Source organism: Hesperophylax consimilis, chromosome 9 (assembly GCF_061612785.1).
Source record: "Hesperophylax consimilis isolate HC1 chromosome 9, BYU_Hcon_1.0, whole genome shotgun sequence".
NCBI classification, from domain to species: Eukaryota; Metazoa; Arthropoda; class Insecta; order Trichoptera; family Limnephilidae; genus Hesperophylax; species Hesperophylax consimilis.
In genome coordinates this window covers 11,011,241-11,035,750 of record NC_142844.1, presented here as the reverse complement: position 1 = coordinate 11,035,750, position 24,510 = coordinate 11,011,241, and the positions used below count along the sequence as shown (strand labels likewise).

The following is a 24,510-nucleotide window of genomic DNA, read 5'->3' as shown; positions in this document are numbered from 1 at the left end:
TTTTTTATGTAGATATTTTATGGTTCTAGGTGAGTGTGCGCATTACATAATATTATCATCACTACCAAAGGGATTTTTTATTTATCATTTCAGATTCAAATATTCTTTGCATTCGGTGGGAGATCATTTGAATTTCTATGTGTTAAGTTTGACAGGGTCTAAAGCTAAAGGGTCGCAGCGGTGAATGTGGGAGGGAACCCGTTCTAGGTCCTATTATGCGTTTGTATTAATATCCGGTTTGCGGGCCGCCTTTATACCCTAAACTCCAAAATATACAACTCTCTACTACTGTGCGCCGCATAGGCAGAGCCAAAGTAGTAAATAGATGGCATAAATCAAGTTCATTGTCTTTGTTTCGTGATGTTGCAGCAGTTTGTTGAACTCCTTTAAACACGAAACGCAATCTAATAAGTTTCAGAAATATATTAACGTCACTACTTTAATCTGTGAAGGAATACATATTTTTTTTTAAAGAAAACTTTTGTACATGATATAATAATTCAGGTTTTACGGTATATTTTGAATCATATTATCTTGTAGGTTTATAAATAAATCTAATAGAAAAACAGTATACCTACTAATTTTCTATTATAAGCATTTGGTAGTGGATGGGAGAGAAGTGTGCAAGTGTATTTGAAAAAAATAACAGTTCAACAATACATTATGGTACATGCACAGTTTTGTGAAATAGTATACACTTCTGTCCGAATTAAGGATTGTTTTAAATAAATTGTATAGTTATGGTTACATTATAATCATAATTATGAAATTATAAGACTTCCAAGTGTACGTATTTAGAAAGAAGAAAATGTGGGGGGTAAATAGAATTTTATAGGATTAATTGTATAATTTTTCAGTGGAAAAGGGAAGCAGCGTTTTTGTGATAATTTCTATAAAATATTGATTCATGGAGTCTAATTTTTGTATTTTATAATTAATGCTTCTGATTTCGTCTGGTATTATTAAATAAACATTTTCCTCGGAGAATATAATGATGTTGGGCAAAATAATTGTACAGTTTAGGGCATGCAGATATGTATTTATGTAAGTCTAGTACGATGTTCAGTTATAAATGAGTATTTACCTTTTTTTAACAATTTGAATAATTGAATTTTAATTTAAAAAATTACTAATTTTTTTCCTATATATTTCCTACAGTCCTTTTTCATTTTTAATAATAAATGGAAAAAAAATGAACACAGCATACATTCCGTGATGGTTGTGGATATTTCAAAGCTCCATGCTCTGTAATTGCAATGAAGAGCTACTGTGCCTTATTTGCGATAGACGGTATAAAAGCGAACAATCGGTTTGTATTTAAAGATAGTTGTCCGGTATCTCTTCTATATCACCTGTCACCTCAGATAATTGCTGCATTACTGTAATTACAGTATGTTGATTATTATTCCTCTTTCTCCATATCACAGTAAAAAAATTTAGTATAAAGGTCATTATTGAAAAGAAAAAATACGTTATAGCTATGGAAACACGGTGTGAGCCAAAGCTCACCGTTATCGACATTTTAGCCAGAAATACAAACAGATTGACTGCTTCAGAGTACAAACATAAAAAAAATGAAGAAGGTACTAATAATAATGATTGAAAATTGTTTGATCCATAGACATCTATGGCTCAGCGATATAAGGTTTCCCTTTATAAATCTATCAAGAATGCCTGACACGTAACATTTACCTCTTGCAAATCACAATACTACGATGACAATTACTTTAAATGAACATGATAAATGTTCGGAGATTTTTAAATTTGTTTGACCTACTTCCTTGACATTTTGCAGCCCTAAAATTGGAATTTTTAATGACACAAAAAGCCTTTGTCTCAACTGTCAAACTTTCAATATCATAAATGGATGGAATATGTAAGTTTATGGCCTTTTTAGCTTTTTATTTAAATAACGACCCGAAAAACGAATTTATTTAAAGGCATATCAAACGAGTAACTTCCAACTAGGTAAACTATTTATAAAACACGTACTCTACCACTTAATTTTATCGCCTTAGAACGTGGAAGAATAAGAGAAAGGAACAGAATAAATTGTATTCCAGATATTTAGATTCAGTCCCAAAAGAGAGAGAATAAATCATCAGGCAAGTTCGGGTACTGAAATGAAAGAACACCCTCCACCAAAGCGATACAATTTTATGTTACACCATTTGAGAAAACGTACAGTTTATTATTTGTCGAGAACACTATTCAGTTTCAAAATGGTTCTCCAATTGCTTTCTAACTTAACTCTCTTTTTATACTTACATCAAATGTAATAAATCTGGATTAAGTATTTCTTATAAAAAACACGAAAACCCTTATTCTATTACAAATCTGTTGTGGAACTTTCGTTTTCTGATATTTTTTATTTGGTATATTTTCTCAAAAGCTAGTGAAAGTTTTCTCTTACCAAATATACAAACGAGGGTTGAAATATCCCAGGCAATTTGCAAACCACGTGGGGATCATAGCGCCTCGCGCCAAAATTGATAAGCCGGGAAAACTAGAACCACGCATTTGTTGGGTTATAGAGAAAACCGAACCTTCTCGCAATTAGTTCTACATATCCCAGGGTGGGAAGAAAGCGGTTCGATTGGAAAAAGCTTTATAAAATAATTCATCAACCCCCCAGGCCTTAAACAAAGCATAATTGCTTTTAAATGACTTATAAACTGCACACTTAAATTAATACGGTATCAAGCAAGCTTATATTCGGCCCGTTATCAAATAAATCAAAGATGATATCGTCATTCTGCAATTAGTTTCAAAGCATTTAAAGGGACGTTAGATTATAAACGATTGAAATAAAATAGCTTCTGATCTGAGATCCAAATCATGGTAAAGCTGCAGTATTATACACTCAACTAATGAAAACATAAGAAAAAAAACACGATTTGGTTTATATACAGCTTATCGTGTGAAGCAACGTCTTAAAAATACGAAAACGTCGATACGATATTTAATATGGCTGAAATTGCAGGTTTTTGTGTACGGAAAAGAAACGAAGTATTCCCCAAACGACAGTCTTCATCAAAAATGTAAGACGCGATCCACATGAACAAATGCTAGTGCAAACCTTCACCCAAAGCCAAAGGCCGGAGTCAGAGCAGGACGAAACACCAGACCATAATATACAAAGTAATCGAAAAGGTTTTCATAAAACAAGAGTGGCGAGCCATGTATCTCCGTATTTCGGAATACGCCAAAACATTTCGACAACATTTCAATTTGCTTCTCCGATTATTTTGATATGAGAAGCCAAATGTTTGTTCCGCCAACGGGAGGAAAACACTTTTTGAAATCCTTGGAATATTATCTTAAGCAATTCAAGAATTATGTAAGATCTCGCTTTGAAACTCAATTAATTTGTTTTTCAACTTCTTGTCCTCCTGGGTATATTAAGTTCAGAACTTAACTGTAATTAATTAATTTTCTAAATAAACCATGTAAAATAGGTAGCTTTCGTAAAAATCAGAGTTCATTTCAATGTGGTTTTATGAATATATCAACAGTACTATTCATTAAACTAACATAATTTGCTGAATGTCCAATAATCAAATATTTTGATTTTCAGTGATTTATAAATTATTTTACTCATATTTTAACACACAACGCAAATGTGTGATCAAAAAATTAATCGTGTAATCAATTTTCTGAAAAAATAACACCCTCACGGAATTCGGTAATTTATTCAATATAAAAGTTGAATTCGTTTATGTGACTCTCGCACATTTATTTAAATGACTTGCGGATTATCCAATCCGGAATTATTGAGGCATAATGAAACAAAATGAATGACAATAAAATTGATAATTTGACACTAAGCGATCAAGTTTCTCCATTTGGCTAATAAATCAATCTATCATTTCCAACTTCAGCTGTAAAACGTAAAATGTAATCTGGAAGTCTTAAAATGGAGCTTTGAAATGAGGCTATTTTTTATTTAACAGTCTGGGTAATATTTACGAAAATACACTGAAAGTGACAATAATTTATTTTCAATTAGGTAATTTGTGAACAATCTGACATAATATTAGAAATTTTATTTGTTTAATTTGTAGAACAACAAGTTTAATTTGTAGAACAACATTTTAATTGTAAGTTTTCTTTTATATATTCAATAATATTTTTATAAATTAACAAACGAAAAACAGTTAATTTTGAAACAAGTTCTGATGCGTAATTCTTACGACGGGTGATAGCTGTTTCGCCTTCTGAAGGCATTATCAAAGTTTGATAATGCCTTCATAATGTTTAAAAGGAAAATTTAAAACAATATTAGAAAGACCAGAATTATTAATGAGACGATAAGTGCGATCAAATATTTTCGGAAAAATGTTAATTTCATCTTTATCTATACAAAAATGATTAATTACACTTTATAAAATGTGTAGAGATATGCTGTTCTTTTACCAAATACAAATTAAGTGGGCTTCTGCATGAAAAAATTCCAAAGTGGTTTTCAGAAAATTATGAAAAGGAAGACCTACTAAAGAGCTTCCTGCTAATTACTTAGAAATTTCTATTTACTTCAACAAATAATGGTTCACCAGCTTGCTAAATACGTCGGTGAGATAAACATAACCAGTGTTTATGAATGTATAATATTCGACTATAATTAAAAGGTAAGTAGGGTCCGTTGGTGGCCGGCGGTCTTGGGAAATCGGGTCCCTTAGTTGAATTTATTGGTTCAATCCACGACAAGTATTCCCTTTTATGTGTAAAGATTGTGCCCATTTGATTATCACATGGTACATACATGCTTAAAGGACTTTTCAATTTATCCGAAAATAATTATATTTTGCTCCCATTTTTTTAAATCTTCAATGAAAATCGTGTATCGAATATCCTCTCTCCACTTTGAGCTATATAAAGTTTTTTTTTAATTACCGGCAACCCGGGCGTTTATTGCAATAACATAATCAAAATTACAAACATGAAAGTAACCCACCTCACTAGAAGATTTCTGTTGTAAGTGGTGAAAAATTGTATATATAAACCTAAATTTAAACATTAAAGATATAAACCGATAGAATTGTCTTGTGGGCGTGCCTGTGTGCCAGAAGGAAGCATTTGGTCAAGAATTTTAAAACTTCAAACATATTAAGAAAAGCCAAGAAATCATAAGGGTTTATGTATTTTTTTTGGCTGCATTAGTTTTCTTCCAAATCGGTATTATTACCTGTGATGTTAAATTATATTGCATATTGCTTAATTGAAGAGTACCTACCCATCGATTGTAATGAATATTTACTAGGAAAATCTTATTTTCGCCAAAATATGAGAGATTTTAGGAGATAAATAGACTGTAAAATATCTGATAATACTAGTGTTTGCTTTGCCATTCAGCAAAGCACTTACCTAGAATATTTTGTTGTCAATTTGAATCACTTCATTCAAATTCTAATTTATTTAAGTATGGCAAACTTTTAACTATACATAGCTAGAAATGAAAACAATATCATAATATAAAACTGTGTAAAGTACCATATTGTTTTTTGTTTATAGGGTATCTTCAACATGTTGAGAAAAATTGAAAGACAATACAGAAAAAATGTAAGCGGAAAAAAAACGTACATAAACATGCTCTTCCAAACATAATATGATTATAAACCATCAACAGGTTATTGAGAAAATCAACTAAAAGAAAATTGTTCTGAACATTTAATTTTTTTTTTTAATGTGAAATCGCATAATAGTCCTAATTGTTCCCAACCATCTGGAGCCAGTGAAATAGGGCTCCCCGGATTGGGGTATATGTGAGGCTAAAGGTAGTGGAAAGGGGAAGAAGATGGGGAAGAGAAGGTGGGGAATTGCCTGGTTACTCAGATCATTTTAATTTATTGTATCTGTTGGTACCCGAATGATAAGATGCTTCGGGTATCCATCGGGGCGATGCCATGCCGGTTCCACCGTCGGATAGCTCAGTCCTATACAAGCAACTTTTTACTACTCGTATTTTAATGATGAAAGTAGAAGTAAGTATGTATATATTATAATTTTGTATAATTTTAAACAATAGATTTGTTTTAACAATTTTTTTTTTCATTATTTCAAAATCAATTAACTCAAACCTTATTATGAGGATGTAACCAAAATTCATATTAGTTCATGGTAAGTACAGGTCACGAAGAGTCATCGAACTACGGTAGTGGATAGTCGTGCTCTGTGTTTGACGAATTGCCTACCTGCTGTCGCGGACTTCGTACAGATAAGAAATTATTGTTACATTTTTGTTTTCTATTATTTGTTTGTTATATTTAGGTTTTGAAATTCGTGTGTACAGTCAATCAAATAGACTGTATTATTGTTTTTTTTTGTTAATTAATTTATAAATATGGAGGAAGATGAAGATCGACCTCCTGACCCCGAGTCCATATTTAATATTGGAGATGAGTATGAATCGGATGTTTCTATAATACTCCCTTCCAGAAAACGAAGACCATCGCTCTGTCTTAATGTACCTCCCAAAATTAAACCTTCGCAATCCGATGAAACCTCAAACCCTAAGGAAATTCGTAAGGATACCATATTATCAGAATCTAAAAATACTGAACTAAGTTATTCCCCATCCTCCTCGGCTCCATTCATTGTCAATGTCCAAAGTACTGAACAAGGAAAAATTATTCATCCTCTGGATTTCGGGAAATTCATTTTTAGTTCAAAAAACAATAACCTTGGCATAGTTAACGGATCTATTAAGCCGGAAGGCCGCTATAAGTTATCCCTAGAATTTAAATCCGCAAACTTTGCAAATGAATTTGTCCAAAAAATTGATACGCTTTCACACCACAAATTTAAAGCTTATATTCCAACTTACAACCTTACTAGAATGGGCCGAGTGAGAGGTATACCAACCGATCTCTCAGAATCTGAAATTGTTGATGCACTTAATGATTCTCAAGTGACCCCTAAGGTTTTAAAAGCACGTAGATTAAATTACAAAGATACATCTAATGGAACCACTACATGGAAACCCTCACAATCGGTTGTTATTACTTTTGAAGGCCAAACTTTGCCATCTCGGGTATTTATTTATTACAACGCACTCCCTGTGGAAGTATATAAATTTCCGACGATACAGTGTTTTAACTGCTGCCGTTTCGGACACTCTAAACCCATATGTCGTTCCCCTCCACGTTGTTTTCATTGCGGAGAGGACCACCCCTTTGATCTTTGCCAAAAATCATCGAATGATCCGCGTTGCATTAACTGCAAGGGAAATCATACAGCGGTTAGTGTGGCCTGTCCAGAATTGACCAGACAAAGGAATATTAAACAATCAATGGCTTCAGACAACATTTCCTATTTCCAGGCATCAAAATTATTCCCACCTGCAATAAAATCGTTTGCAGAGGTAACATCTACCTCAATTCCTTGCAATCTATCTTACTCTAAATCTCCTCCATCATCTTCTCACAGGGAAACAATTTTTATACCACTAAAACCAAAACCAAAATTTATTGCTTCTATTGATAAAAATCAACATAATGATATTTTGTTTAACCCAAATGGGAATTATAAATCTCAGACACTCAATGGGAGTGCTTTAAATAGTTCCCAATCTTCCCCTAATTTAGGGAAAGTGGTGAATGAAAATTCTGCTTTCATTCAGACTTTAATTACCCTCTTAATTTCTATTCTTTCAAACAACAATAATATACCGTCCAACGCTGCCGATTGCATTAAATCTTTACTATCCTGTCTTCCCAATGTCTCCGAAACTGAACAGAATTCTTCAGTGGAATATCAGAAGTCTAATCTGTAATAAATTTGAACTTGTAAAATTACTCGATGAACATGAAATTTCAGTTGCCGCTATTTCTGAAACGTGGTTTAAACCCTCGTATCTATTTAAGATTTCGGGATATAATTGTCTTAGACATGATAGACTGGATGGTAAAGGTGGCGCTGCCTTAATCATCCATGACTCTATCCCTTTCAAACCAATCATGTTTCATACTCTCTCTAACAATTTTCAGATAGTAGCAGCTGTTGTATGTGATATTACAATACTATCAATATATGTCCCTCCCTCCACTATTTTTGATGAAAACGAATGGTCATCATTTATGTCTCAGATCCGTCCCCCGTATATGTTACTGGGCGACTTTAACGCTCATTCTACCTCTTGGGGTAGTGAATTAACGAATCGTTCTGGCCGTAATCTTTTAGATTTTATTGATTCCCATAATTTATGTATTTTAAACGACGGATCTCCAACCCGATTCACCCCCCCTCAACAAAGGAAAAGTGTTGTTGATTTATCTCTCTGTTCATCTTCGGTGATACGTAAATGTTCTTGGAACATACTTAAAGACCCCCTTTCCAGTGATCATTTCCCTATTATAATCCTCTTTCACTATCTAACCACCTCGCATTCCTTTACAATTAACAATAATTTTAAATTTAAAACGAAAGATGCGAACTGGAGATTTTTTTCTTCTGTATTAGACTCTCTTGTTCACTCTGTAAAATCTTCTCTTGGAAACATCAGAACTCAATGTGAATTATTTCCTAGTATAGTTATAAAAGCAGCAGAAAAATCCATTCCAAAGCGTAAAGTTAACATTAAAACTAAACATTCGACTCCGTGGTGGGACGAAAAATGCACTCGTGCTGTTAACTCTAGAAAAGAAGCAGTTTCCATTTACCGCAAATGCATGTCTTTTGAAAATTTCTTATCAGTAAAACGCGTCCAATCAGAAACTAAACGTATTTTGAAAAATAAAAAGCGGTCTGGATGGCGAAAATTTTGTGAAAACTTGTCTCCTGAAACTCCCCAGTCATCTGTTTGGACTAATTTAAAAAAATTCGGTTCGTCATATGCTCCGGAGCGTACCAAACATATTCCGGAGGAAATTATTATAGGTTTTGCTGATAAGATTGCCCCTCCTTCAGTTGCCAGATGTGAAGAAATGCCCTCTTTTATTTCATATCCATCTCACTCTAACTGGCTAGACTCTCCTTTCTTAGTTAGTGAACTAAAACGAGTAATTAAATCTCTTTCTGACTCTTCTCCGGGTCCTGATGGAATATTATATAGCTTCTTTAAAGCATTCTCCGACATGTCGGTTGAATATTTCTTATCCTTAATTAATAACATGTTTGAAACAGGATTTATTCCGGATGTCTGGAAAGTTCAAAAAATCCTCCCGGTTTTAAAACCAGGGAAAAATCCGTCCGAAGTCTCATCCTATCGTCCTATTGCTCTTTCGTCGTGTTTAATTAAAGTAGTGGAACATTTGATAAAGAACAGATTAGAATGGTTTGTTGAAAATCACAGTATTATCCCTCCTAATCAATACGGCTTTCGGAAAAAGAAATCTACTATGGATAATTTAAGTTTGTTAACAACAGATATCCGTATTTCTCAATCCCTTAACTCTTGTACATTGGCCACATTTCTAGATCTTTCTTCAGCTTACGACGATGTATTAATTGATGTTTTGAAGGAAAAATTAATTAAAATAAAAATCCCTATTAAATTAGTTCAATTTATTATCAACTTGCTAACAGACGGATCCATTATTATCCACTCTTCCTCAAACATATTGAAGCGCAAACTTTGGAAAGGGCTACCCCAGGGGTCTGTAATCAGTCCATTATTATTTAATATTTATATTAGTGATTTAGACATTGTAATCCCTTCGTCTATTAAGCGACTTTATTTTGCGGACGATTTTCTCATATATTTATCTCACAAAAATTTATCACATGCTGCGAAGGAATTAAATTTGGCCTTACATAATATTAAAGTTTGGATGTTGACAAATGGAATGAATTTAGCTACCTCTAAAACCAAGGTAGTGGCTTTTACTCGCAAAAGAAAACTGCCTCACTTTACAGTCTCTTTTGATAATTTCCCCCTTCAAATCGTTAAGCAAATAAAATTTCTTGGCCTGCTTTTGGACCATAAGCTTTCCTGGCTCCCGCATATTCAGAACGTTTCTGCTAAGTGTGAAAAGGGGCTTAATATGATGCGAGCTGTTTCCAGAGTATGGTGGGGATCCCATCCTACTACTCTTAAACTAATGTATAATTCCCTCGTTCGAAGTCACTTGGATTATGGCACATTTCTTTTCGACCCACTTCCTAAATATCTGGATAAGAAACTTGAAAGAATCCAATCAAAAGGGCTCAGAATGATTATTGGGGCAATGCAATCTTCTCCAATTAATGCTCTTCAGATAGAATGTGTAGATCCTTCCTTATTTTTGAGAAGACAATACCTCGCGGATAGATATATCTTCAAAGCGTTATCTTTATCGCGTCACTCATTGGAACAGAGTCTCGATCATTTGTTCAGTATTTTGAATAACAGAAGGAGGGTAATAGATAGAGATCGGTTCCTTCTCTTATTAAAAAGTTTTCTATCATTTAGATCTCTGTCTTCTAACCTTCAAAATCTACAAGATGATCCAATCCTTCCTATTTACAGTACCCCGTTTAATGCTATTAATTTTATCCCAAACGTAATAATTTCTGACTTCCGGACAAACATTTTATCATCAGCTAATAACTTTCAAAATGTTGAAGAACATTTTAAAAACTTTATATTTTCAAAGTTTCCTGGATTTTCCCTCATATACACAGATGGTTCCAAATCCGACCACAAAGAATGTGGCGCATCGGTATATATTCCTGAATTCAATGTTAATCTGTCTTATAAATTGCCTAAAGAAATTTCCATATTTACTGCAGAATGCTTCGCAATTGAACAAGCTTTAATTCAAATCCAACTCCTCAATATTCGTCGAGCCTTACTGTGTACTGACTCTCTAAGTGCAGTATTAAAAATTTCCTCTAATATCGTTCGAAGTCCAGAAGACTATGTTATTTGTAATATTAAAAACATCCTCGATTCTTTAAACGAATCTATGTTTGAGACAATACTGGTTTGGGTGCCTGGCCATCTAGGAATTGAGGGTAACGAGCAAGCTGATTCTCTCGCTAAACTTGGAACTGTATCTGGTTCTATTCCTTTAGATTTTAAAATTCCTGTCTCTGACGTCTTCTCTATTCTTAAATCCAACATGTCTCGTTCCTGGGAAGAAAATTGGACAATCACGAAAACTCAAACTGGATCTTTCTATGCTGGAATACAAAATCATATTCCAAGTAAACCCTGGTTCCACGGAATAAAAAAGTCCAAAAGATTTATTTCCTGTATCTCGAGAATGAGAATTGGCCACTGCTCTATAGCAACTCATTTGTTTAAAATTCGGGTACTCGAAAGTTCATTATGCCAGTGTGGTGTGGAGGATGAGACTCTTGACCATGTCTTCTTCAATTGTAAAAACCATTCTTCTTTCAAGGGCATGTATCGATTGCTTATTAAAATCACCCACCAGTCTCCCCTTAGTATTCCATATTTGCTGTCTCTCAACAACTCTCGCGTATATTCTATTCTTTATAAGTTTATAGATTTGAATGACTTTAATATATGATATGTCCAGTCCCCTTATAGATAATTCACATCAGTTTAACCATATATATTAACCCAATCGGCACAAAGCACTCTCTTTAGGGTGAATTGCCTAATACAAAAAAAAAAAAAAAAGTACAGGTCACGCAATTAGAGTTGATCTAAACAACTGATATTGTGAAATGGTACATATAGAGGTTGTTAAGGGACGTATCTGACGTACTTTCACCACTGTTTCCTGAAATTATTTTGCAATAAAAATGACCATAAAGTTTTAGTCTCGGCGTCGAAAAGACGTTTAAGAAAATTGGTGTTTCCGAAACGTACCAATTAATACAGTTAAAGAACCCTTGACTATATTATACACTACTAGTGACAGTTAAAAAATAGCATTTGTACTGCTAAAATCAAATACAATCTAAGGAAACGGCTATTATATACGGATGATTTATATTGATATCCGACTGAAGCCCTCGTATTGCTTATTAGAATTCATATTGCGACTAATATTTTGTGTACCTACCTATATCTATGAAATTATTGATGTAATTTTATTTTACTTGCTAAATTATAATGCTTATATTGATATTTATATGTTTATTAATTGTACAACAATTATTCAAATATTTAGATAAAATTTTTGCCAATGGGTGCCTGCTGACAAACTACATGAGTACTTTAGCAGGTTTTACTGGTAATAAATAAATAAAAATTTAAGGATTAAACAATTAGGGTCGGTCTGGAGTTGGCAGGCGGTTACTGGCATGAGTGACCAGGGACGATATTTGACGATTGAGTTCAATGTATCTAAATATATTTATTAAATTTTTCTTTTCTCTAGGGTGTGTCATTCTTGGTAATACCGGTGCAAAATTGATGCCTGAAGAGAGGGAATACGGCTACCACCCGTGGTCCCATCCTACCAACTTTCTTTCGAGTAAACTCGGAATTAATCAACTACAGGTCAAGAGGTGTACTGACCCATTGCTACACATTTCTTATATTTACTTTTTCGTAAATGGTTTGAAAACTTGCCTATCATGGAGAACATTCATTCAATATTTAATACAAATTAATTAAAATACAAATATTTTGGTTCCGCATATAGAAAAAACAATATTAAAAAAAAAACGTTAAATATAACGCTAAGAAAATACCCATCCAATGCGATTGTTTCTTTATTTATTTATTTATTTATTATTATTACATTTATTACATACAAGATATACAAATATAAAAGGAAGCTTTGACTGTCCAACTAGGAAGTTTCCCGTTTTAGGACAGTCAAATCGGCAGGTTGCGTGTACATAATTCCAGGTAGGTACATGTAAAATATAAAATAAAATTAAAATTTAAGAAAGAAAAATAGAAAAAAATTTTTTTTTAGGAAAATACAATTTAGCAGTAATAAACAATAAAATCTAGATAGGTACATGTAAAATATAAAATAAAAATATAATATATCAATGTAAGGAAGAAAAATAAAAAAATATTTTTTAGGTAAATACAAAATACAAAATCGAGGAAATCAACTCAGACTACGTTTTTTAATAATTTTTCGGAAACTGTCCTACCTAAGTCTAATAACGATTTAGTAATTTTAGTACCGAAGGCTGATAATTCACATAGTTTAAATTGAGTGGGGATTTTGTTGTATATTTTTGGTCCCAGGTATGAGAAAACTTTTTGATAAGCCGCAGTATTGCTAGTTGGAATAGAAAGGTCGTTTCTGCTCTTACTTCTGGTGTGATGATTATGATCGACTGTTATCGTTTTGTTTTTATTTTTGTGGACGCAGATTGTTATTTTTTTTATGTAACACTGTCGAACATCAAGCACATTAAACTCCTTGAAGAGAGCGTCGCTCGAGTATCTGAAGGGTTTCTTCATAATGACGCGTAGAATGGATTTCTGTGCTTTCAGTAGCGGGTATAATATTGTTAATCCTGTTCCACCCCATCCAATGCAACCGTAGGTTATGACGGAGTTACAGAGCCCGTAGTATATTTTTTTAATGTCTTGAGTTTTTATAATTTCCCGCAATGCTATAAATATATAAATAAGCTTGCGCACTTTAATAGCTGTGTTTTCAATTTGTTGTTTCCATTTAAGATGGTTATCCACTATTATACCTAAATATTTAATAGATTTAATACATTCAAGGGTTTCGCATTTACAAGTATGGTTATTATTTCCAAGGCTACACTTAATATTATGTATTGTGAGGTGATGAGGTGTTTTGGGTTGATCTGCAAGGGTAGCGCTAAATGTGAGATATTTTGTTTTTTGTATGTTTAGTGTAAGCAAATTACTGTCTAGCTACTGTTTTACTCTGTTTATACCTGTGTTCGCAAGGTGGTGTGTTTCTATCCAATCATCTCCTTCAAACAAAATAACTGTATCGTCAGCGAACGTGATAATTTTGCCACCAATGTGTTGGTTACAAAGTTCGTTTATGTATATAATAAAGAGAAGGGGCCCAAGTGTACTTCCTTGTGGTACCCCAAAAGTGTATTTTAGTGAAGTGCTAATAGCCTCGTTAATTCTGGTTTGTTGAAATCTATTAGATATATAACTTTCTATCCATTGAAAAGCTTTTCCCTTTATTCCTATATTTCTAAGTCTCTGTAAAAGAATTTTATGAGATATTGTGTCAAATGCCTTGGCCAGGTCCAGGAAAAGGGCAATAGTTTTCTTGCCACGGTTCATATTCCCTGCAATAGTTTCAGTGAGACATGCGATGGCATCATCCGTTCCCTTACCCGACCGAAAGCCGTATTGGTTAGGACTTAGAATGTTATGTTTCTCCACATATTCGTTTAACCTAGTTTTGAAAAGCTTTTCAATGACTTTGGATATCGCGCTTAATAGTGATATTGGCCTATAGTTTTCTACAAGAGATTTAGGTCCACTTTTGTGAATTGGGACAATTATTGATTTTTTTAAGTGATCAGGAAATATTCCTGATGCAAAACTTAAGTTGTAAATATATGATAGCGGAGCAGAAATCTGATTTTTAATTTTTTTTAGAATTTGTGTATTTAGACTATCTGGACCCTTTGCATGTGTAGTATTAAGGCTGTTGATTATTTTTAAGACCTCTTCTACAGTAGTTGGTTTAATATTAAATGAAAAAGATTGTTCCTTTGTTTCAATTGTCGATGCTAAAGAGTCTTCCGTTTTCTGGGTTTCTAATAAAAAAAATTTTGCTAGATTTGATCCAACAGATGCAAAATATTGATTAGTATGACATGCAATTGATTGATTGTCAGTTATAATCAAATTTCCGGTATTTAATTCAGTTACAGATGCATTGGTATTTCTTTTACTTTTAGTTATGTCTCTGACAACATTTCACATGTTTTTGCTGGAATTATCCTTATCAAGTAAGAATTTATAATAACGCTCTTTACATTTGCGAATAACGGTTTTGCAAATATTACGGTATCGGTAATAGTTTTGCTGTTTAGTATCGTTCAATGGGTCTCGTTTAGCTATTTTATGAAGGTGATTTCTTTTGTGTATAGATTTAACAATGCCGTTGGTAATCCATGGTGTGAGATGTATTTTACTATATGGAATGCGTTTAGTTATTGTGTGTTTTGTTATGAATGTATTGATTTCATCAATAAAATAGTTTAGAGCATTGTTAACTTCAGTCTCTTTATAAACATATTCCCAATTTTTATTATTAAGATCATTTAATAAAGCCTCATAATCGATAATCTGTTTGTGATTAATTTTATGTTTTTTGGGTGTTGAGTTTGGGATACTGATTGCAGTGGTGTAATGATCAGTGATTGTATTATGTATTACAAATGCATTTGAATTTGTTATATTTCTGGTATATATATGATCCAAACATGAGCTTGAGCTACCTTGTACCCTAGTTGGAGAATTAATATTGGAAATAAAGTTACTTTCAGCCATAGCACATAAGTAGTCGTCGGACTGCCTATGCAATACTTCTCCTATAGTATTTATATTCATGTCCCCGATCAGTACATATTGTGCATAATCCTTAGTTTTTTTTATCTCACCAATAAGATTTTCCAGGAAATCTTGGATGTCATTGAACGATGGTGATCGGTAGATAGCTAGGATACCTATATTCTCATTAATGTTGATTTTTAAACAATTACACTGATTTATGTTTATTTCTTGTACTAAGGAATTTAAAGTGTTCTCGATATATACTACTACTCCGCTATTTTGGTTGATATGCGATGTTGTATGGTATTCGTTATAGCCTGAAATTTGTTTGGCTATGTATGAATCATTTAACCTGCATTCAGTGAGAATTATTACATGGAACTTTACCACAGCTTTTATTTCTTCCAAAAATATAAGAAAATCATCCAAGTTTCCCATCGTTCTAATATTTTGATGAATAATATTAATCCTATTAGATTCCCAATTAAATTGCATAATTTTGTTAATGTTTTCAAAAATTATTTCAGTATTTGGCACTATAATACTATCGATTTCATGTTGAAGATCTTTTATTACCATTAGAATTCAAAAATTAATTGTTGTTTTCTGGGTAAAGTTTTAGAACAGTATTTTATTATCATATAAATACTTGTAGTACGAAATATGTAGCGACAAAACTGTAAACAAAATGATGTAGTTAGGAAAAATAAAATATATCTGAGTAAGAAACAATATCTGAAATAAAATCCAGGAAATAAATAACGTTTTTAGTTAGTGTGTGGCATTTTCTCTTTCAAAAGACAGTAAAAAGTAGTATAAGTATGAAAAATAAGTAATATCTGGGTTATATAAAATATATTGATTAGAGTTCTCTTTTGCCGAATTATTAGTAATATTACTAATAAATCAAATAATAATCTTATAACCATAGTTATAAGATTATTATAGTGTAGTTACCATTCTAGAGAGAATAAAGATTAAAATTAAAGTTAAATTAAAATTAGGATTAAAATTATTCCAGTACAAATTGGAGTTATGCAAAAACCTAGGTGTTCATTTAATATAGTGCTGTTATGTAATAGAGTATGAAATGGCGATATAAAGCGGTAGTCAGTAGTTTTATCACGATAATTAGAATAAAGAGCAGGTAGTCAGATCTTCGGTATAGCTTGTTCTGAGTCTATTAATATAGGTCGAGAAGAGTCATCTTTTTTCATGTAGATTAGACCTGCTTTCGTCCAGACGAACCTATATTTACATTCATTCGCACGTTGGCGAGCTAGATACCAAAGCCGTTTGCCTTTAGACGTGAGGAGTTCTGAGACGTATATGGGTGTAATGGGGCCAGATAATCCGATTGTTCCCGTGTTTAGTTTGTCCCCAAACTTTTCGCAAGACTTGTTATATTTTTTTATAGCATTAAGGAGCTCCTCTTTTAACGGTATTGAATTAAAATTAATTACCACTGACCTAGGTTTAACTGTTGGAGGAATATGTTTGTTTCTTTGTGATACTCTATTTATATTATAAATATCATTTGTATTTAGTTGGCAGTCTACTATTTTACTGGTGTTGAATATAATGTCTTTTAAGGTTTGTGATGTTTCCTCTTTGAATTCTGGAAGCCCTCGAAGTTCCAAACAAGTATTGTTAGATCGTCTGTTCCTGTTTTCTTGGTCAATCTCGATCGCTATTATTCTTTTTTCTAGGTCTTCATTTCGTTCTGTCAAGAGACAAATTTTTATTTCATTTTCTTTATTTTTTTCGCTTTTTTTTTCTAAGTCCTCAAGTCTTGAATTTAAGGCTGAGTTTACTTGTTCGTGTAGTTTTTCCAAATTATTTATTCGATATTTTAAATCTTCTTGCTGTTGAGATATATTTTGAATGGTTTTTAATATTTCATTATTTTGGAGCAGGATTGCATCGTATTTTTTTCCAACAGATTCATTAACTGAGTCTTTGAAATTTGCTAATTCAGTTAAAAATAGATCGATTAACCTTGTTATTTAAAAGAAACTGTTTATTTTTTTATCTGTTTTAAAAAATTTTCAGGTTTAATTTCATCGTTTCTCTGGCCCGCTGAACTCTCACCTTCTGAACTGTTATTACATGAATGTTGAGGAATGTACTAGAAAGGGTAAAGTAAATCTTTTTTGTTTTTCTTAACCCTAGAAGCCTAATCTATTTTATAGGTACATAAAGCCTTAACATACGTCTCAGAGGCGTACACATGTTAATGACAGCCAGTAGGCCAAAATATACCTACTTGTGCCCTATTTTTCGATGGAAAGTTAAGGTTGGTATGTAAATTAATAATAAAACACAGTTTTATCAATGAAAACTACTATCACAGGTATTTATTACAACGAATCAAAACATTATGCTTATATTAAAACAAAAAAATCATCTTCTTAAAAATCAACTAGAACATTTTTTTTTTTAAATAATCATATTTTTTTTAAGATTAATTTCTTATTCTTAGGGCAAAAATTAAAAGTACTCATGCTTTTAATAACTAGCTATAATTTTAGAGCAATCTACAGAGACATCATCTTTGTGCTCAGAAAATACTGACATTTTGCACTTACAGCACACTAATTACGACATTCTCTTTTTCTAGCAGCAAAAAGCGCAGTATTTACGTTTTTTGGGCTTTGGTTCTCCTGCCTAAAGTTTATTACCTGAATCAGTAGGTTTTCCGAGAATTTAGATTATATTTTTAAGTCGTAGCTTCAAGTCTGAATCCAAGGCTTGACCGAATCTGTGCTGAGTTGATTAATGAATTCTCTTTTGTTTGAAAGTTTATTTGCTCATGTTGTGGCCATAAATTACAGCAGAATTGACAAAAGCCATGTTTAAGATGCCATAGAAAACAGTCATTGACCATCTATTAGTTTTGCGGCTGCGCGACATTGAGGCGCACATTTGATCAAATGAATCTACTCCTCTTTTGTTTGGTTCTAGAAATGAATCATGTCTGGTTTACCACATGAATTATTAATTATTGCATTTTAACAAGAAGATAAAAGGTAAACCATATTTGCAGGTTTTGGCTTGTACGATAGAAGTGTCAGAGGGCCTTCAAAACAAAACGTAGAACTGCCAACAGGTTGAGATTTCGAGTTCTTCAATTGTTCGTGCATTTCCCGCTTATCTAATCTAATAGAGCCCACTTGATTTAATTTGTAATTTGAGCTGGTCCTGGAGAGGTGCGGACTTTATGCATAGCCTAAGTTCTGTGAGATGATTGACCCTTATTTGTTGACCAAACATCCCGCGTCCATTTTTACCGCGAAGAGTATTTCGAGGAACACGATAAATTCGCCCTGAGTTGGCAGATTGCGAAGCATAAGCAGAATCAGATGCTAGGTCAGCTTTTGCAATTTTGAGTCGGCTTCTTCAGTGGGAGCAGATTCTTGTAAAGGGAAAGCCTCTTCAGTTACATAGTTATTCTCATCTTCGTTTTGAATGTCGTCCACAAACTGGCTGTCCTCGTCTTCAGAAACTGATTCGCCCAGAGAACGACTATTTTCTTGGTCTAAGATGTTCAAAATATCGTTACTGTTTAATATATTAGACCATGACATGTTAGTATCTGAAACAATGCCAAAATAAACATAAAACGGACGAAATATTAACGAAAGTAAAAACACATAATCTTAGTTAAAAGTTACACAAAGCCTAAACATACGTCTCGCAGGCGTACTATACCTCAAAAACTCAAAAATGGCTGGAATTACCTTAGTGATACAGGTACCATCGGCGAGCTCCCGTCGGCCACTGGGATGGTTAAAGAGCACGAGGCGCTAACTTCAACCGTTAGAAAGAGAAATAGAATTTAAGATTGTGTGTACGCCTCGCAGGCGTAGATAAGGCTTTTAGGGTTAATAGACTTTATATACACTATTTTCGCAGTTCTAACTATGGACTAGGGGAGCAAGCGGGGTTGATTTAGGTTTGAAACGTTCGATAATACCAAAATCTGTATCACGCGGTAACATGCTATGACCCATTCATTACCTAGGGGGGGGGGGGGCAAATTTCAGAGATAAACACTGGGGCTGGCAGCGTCGATATAGAGCTAAATCTAGCTCTATAAGAGCTGAGTTTTTGACATTTCACTACTAAACCATAGATTAAAAGTAGACCAAATTACAATGTCCATCATCAGGGCAGATGTGTAATAATTAACTTATTAGGGAGGCAAATGAAACTCGAGACCAAATAGTTCTTTGAATCCGTTTTTTGACGGCTACACCAAAACTAAACGCAAAAACCATCTTTAAATATAATATATTACCAGATCTTGGAAGATTAGAGTTGGCGTCACGATATAACATCTATATACAAAAGCACATAGGTACTTCACGTCAATTTTTGTTCTAAAATATGCAATTTTGTAGGGTTTTTAGGTAAAAAATTTTTTCCTACCAAGAAAACACAAGGCTATAACAGTCACATAGCTAATATTTTAAACACCCATTTGAGATAAAAATTGTGAAGGAAATATGACGCCGTTCTATTTGCATAGTGAAAATTAACTTTAAATTCAATACATTTATATGATTCACCACTTTATTGAATATAAGAATCTAGAAAAAAAAAAAAATTTACACATCTGGCTTGATGGATACTGAAATTCTGTACAAAATTTTTGCTAAATAAGGGGGTAGCGCAAAATTCCCATTTTGGCCATGAATATCTCAGATCGTATGTTTTTAGATTCTCACGGCCAAAAGCATTTTTGTTGTTTGTTTTTGGGGTGTTATGCCCTGTTGCGCTAACTCCTTCTTTAGCCGACGTTTCGGACAGCGTTGCAGTGTCCATCACCAGGGCAGATCCGGTAGATCACATCTTCGGATCTACCGGATCTGCCCTGATGATGGACACTGCAACGCTGTCCGAAACGTCGACTAAAGAAGGAGTTAGCGCAACACGGCATAACACCCCAAAAACAAACAACAAATAAAATCTCAGATCGTAATTTTTTTTCAATTAAAAATGACAAAATTCTCAATGGTATCACCTATGGACAACCTATGGCAACGGAGGATAGAGAGATTTTATTTGAAACGCGAGAATATGGTTGGAGCAGAATCAGAGTAATTGAATTATGTAATAAATATCAATATTAACAAAATATAGTAAGAGTGTTTGCTCCCTAAAAAAATACATAAAATTTATTGGAATTATAGTTCCAGACCCAATACAAAACTACGTGCTTTATCGGTCGATGTTTGCGGGAATTTAACAGCCAAGAAACTAAACCATTCTTCATTTATACATTGTTAGAGCAGCGGGAAAAGATTTCTCTTTTAGAATTATGTATAGGCATAGACTAGCGCAAAAGCTATATCTACTTAGTATCAGAAAAAAATAGGAAATGATGTTGTTAATACAAGGATGGACCCGTTAAGCTCGGTGCTTTGAGGGCACAATTTATGATAAATACGAAATTATTCACTTTCACAAACAACTTATTTTTATATGATGAAACTTAAATATGCCCTCAGGGCTTGAAAAGCTTTTAACGGTGTTTTTTTCAAGACAAATCTCAGAAAACAATGTTTTTTGTTTTTATTTTTATTATTGAAATTACTCTAAATTTATTATGTTACATTTACTAGACTTACTGACTTGCGATACCAGTAAATTTAATTATAAAATAAGTATATTCTTTTGAACTTGCTTTCTTGGTTACATACACCTTGCATTTAAAGAAAAAACGTGATTATCTTTAAGCATTTATAAGATCAAAGAACTTATATTTTATACTTATAATAAATATTATAGTAATTTAATATATTCCAAAAGAGATAAATATTAAAGAAAAATAATAACGACACGCAAAAAAAAATAATTTAAAAATCATTAGTATAATTTAAATATGATTTAAGATTTTCACGGCCAAAAGTATTTTTGTTATTTGTTTTTGGGGTGTTATGCCGTGTTGCGCTAACTCCTTCTTTAGCCAACGTTTCGGACAGCATTGCAGTGTCCATCATCAGGGCAGATGTGTTATTTGAGGTTTACTCTGTTTATACCGGTGTTAGCAAGGTGGTGTGGTTCCTTCCAATCGTCTCCTTCAAACAATATAACGGTATCATCTGCGATCGTAATAATTTTCCCACCTACACGTTGTTTACACAGTTGGTTAATATTTTAAATGAATAGAAGTGGACCTAGCGTACTTTCTTGTGGCACTCAAAATTATTTTCTGGTGAAGTGCTAATAAATTATAATGATAATATGTGTTTTACAAAGTTTTTTTATAACAAATAGAGATAATGATATTCTCACTGGGTTCTCCCGTGCTAACGATTTAATTCAGATAATATTAAAATTTAGTATTATGGATAATATAAAGTAATGATAAAAATATTAAATAGTGTTTTTTTCTAAAATAAATTCCATGTTGTTTTTTTTACAGTTGAGTGGCTTCGGTTTCAGTTTGTATTTGGTGTCAGTATATTATCTATTTCTGATATTCCAATGTTTTTTATCCAGCTGTATCATACGTATCCAGACCTCCAGAATATTTCAAGAGAATTCATATTTACGCCAAAATCACAAAAACACTCAAACCCCGAAACCGCTTGATACCGTGTCGCCGACACATTTGGAGATCTTTACATCAAAATAACTCAATCAAATGATGTATTATATGTGATTAATCAAGATAATTACATAGCAATATAATAGCAGAACCTGAAACACATCTGAAAATAATCATCTATCACCTCCCTCGGACACACCAACCCACGAAGTGACCGCGGCTAGGAAGGCTACTCAGTATTTACGTAGGACCCCCTCCACTACTCCCCGGATGGAATTCCATGATGGCCGCCGTCTCCAACCAATCACAGCCCAGCATGTCACCTTGACTTTCTTATCAAACACTGATAACAGATTCAAATGTGATTAATTGTGATATCATCAGACTGGATTTATTGAAAAATGATGCAAGATATAACTACGAAATAAATATCAACATCAAGAAATGATTATATACTAATACAATAACATGAATAATTATATTTAACTATATTTGTTACCCTTTGGGAAATGTTCAAACCAAAGATATTTAACTTCAAACCCAATATGAAAATTTGTATAATTATTTATAAAATGAATAAACGGGACTGCGGGAGATGGTTTTGGTAGATTGAACTGACTTGGTGAAAGGTATCATATTAAAATATAACTTTCCTCTCAACAAGATAATTGCAGAGAGGAAAAATACCTAACCACTTTACTCCTCACGAAAGAGGATAGGACGCCTCCGAGAGGGTTCGATTTGAAAACGTTCTATAAATAGAGAACCGAATTCCATACAAAGTCAGTTCAACAACTACCTCTGAAAGAGAATCCTCTCTTCTGAAGAACCATCTCCAAGTCTCCAAAAGTCTCAAGAAATATTTTCAAGTGTTTTATTCAGTAGTAAATTCAGTTTTTCCAAGTATTAAATTCTTTTCGTCAGTTCAGATCTGGAAATAAATTCCTCTCTGATCGTGGCTTTAAACTCTTCCACGAACTTCTACAACATCTACTACCTCTACCAAGACTGAAAACGCTGACAAGTGTACCCAGCTACCTTCGTATCTACAGTTATTGTACGGACAGTATATTGTTTCATACACCAGCATTTTATTTGAAATTTAATTAGAATAATATTGAAGTCAGTTTTGAATGAGAGTGGGATTTTGTTGTAGAAGTAAGTTACAATAAATACAAGAAGGGGACATCTAGCGAAAAACAATTGTAATTTCATTTCAGAAGGCGTGCCGCTGAAAACATACTGATGTAAAATACAGTTCATTTGTTAAAACCGAAAAACGAATGTTTTGTGAGGATGGCTGAACACGTGTTCATACAAATACTGATATTGATATTGACATAGTGATGTTGTCGTATTCGTATTAGAAAAAAATATGTTTTCTCTCAGCGGCAAAACTGAGCTATATATTATTATATACTAAGGATGCCTTGATAGCTCAGCGGTCGCCTAGTTAATAAAAGGTCCCAGAGTTCTAAGAAATCCCTAACCCGACCATATGATATTTTCCGTTTTTTTCTTATAATTTGAAAATATATTATATCCATCGAAGTTTTCTCGGATTCCCAAATATCTCACCAGTAAACACACTCCTGACTTACAAACGCGGAATAAATACAACACGGCGCATAAAGCCGGAGCAGTGAAACCGTAACTTATTATCACAGCGTTTGTATGATTAAAACAGTGTTAAACCGGGCTAAAGGCCGGCTCTACCGTGCCAAGACTGATCCGGTGAATCAAAATCAATTTAAACGGCAAATTTATTATTTTTATCCGCATAAAATCGAATAATCAACAAATAGTGTAATAACCAGATATAATACTTATTACATTATATAATATATTTGACATTCTTCCAAAATCCAGAAAAATCCTTTAATTTTTTCATCAAACTTACTTCAGGAGGAAGAAAACTGACGTTAAGTACCATTAGTAGGCAACCATCAACAAAAAATACTTAAACAGTATTTTTTGTTGATTTTTATGTTTTAACTTTAAATGTTGGCCTGAATCTTTCAATAAAAACAACATCATGAATTTAACTAAAGAAATAAATGTTTATGAAAAGAAACACGATTTTTTAGTATTCTGATTGATTCTAAAACTAGGGGTTCTATTTATAATCTTTGTACCACAAAATGGCTTTCTCGGAGCAATCTCAGGGAATCAGTCAATGAAATATGGTTCCTTTATTTTATCGGTTTATTATTCAATCAATGAATCTCGATACCAATATAGAATTTCAATTTCGAAGCCGACCTCACGTTCAAAAGAGCTCAACTCCCCTTGGTTGCTTATTGATTTCAAATAAAGCGTGACAGGGATAAAAGATAAAACATGGCCGATTATACCGAAACAATGAAATAAAAATTGAATCGAACTTTACATGCCTACGTATTAATATGTTTTACGACTTTGTTTGAATATTCAGTAGAGCGTATTATACGAAATTAGTTCTTTATTCAAATTTTCGCACAGGAAATACGCGTCATTGAAGGCTGTGCTTGGCCCGTGGTTTGGTTAGGCATCACCTGTCATGGACCTTTTCATTCTGACAGTGGAATTGATAACATTATTTCTGTTGTGT

At 33.1% G+C, this 24,510-nt stretch overlaps 2 protein-coding genes across 4 annotated transcripts in view; both read right to left on the bottom strand.

The window, feature by feature from the left end:
• The window catches only part of LOC149420902 (uncharacterized), a 192,437-nt gene that overhangs the window by 126,599 nt on the left and 41,328 nt on the right, over positions 1–24,510 (bottom strand). The window lies entirely within an intron of this gene.
• LOC149420903 (uncharacterized) overlaps positions 18,730–24,510 on the bottom strand; it is a 29,086-nt gene continuing 23,305 nt past the window's right edge. The window contains exon 3 of the mRNA XM_089635108.1: positions 18,730–18,902. Coding sequence (XP_089491234.1) covers positions 18,730–18,902 — 173 coding nt within the window. The remainder of the gene's footprint in view (positions 18,903–24,510) is intronic.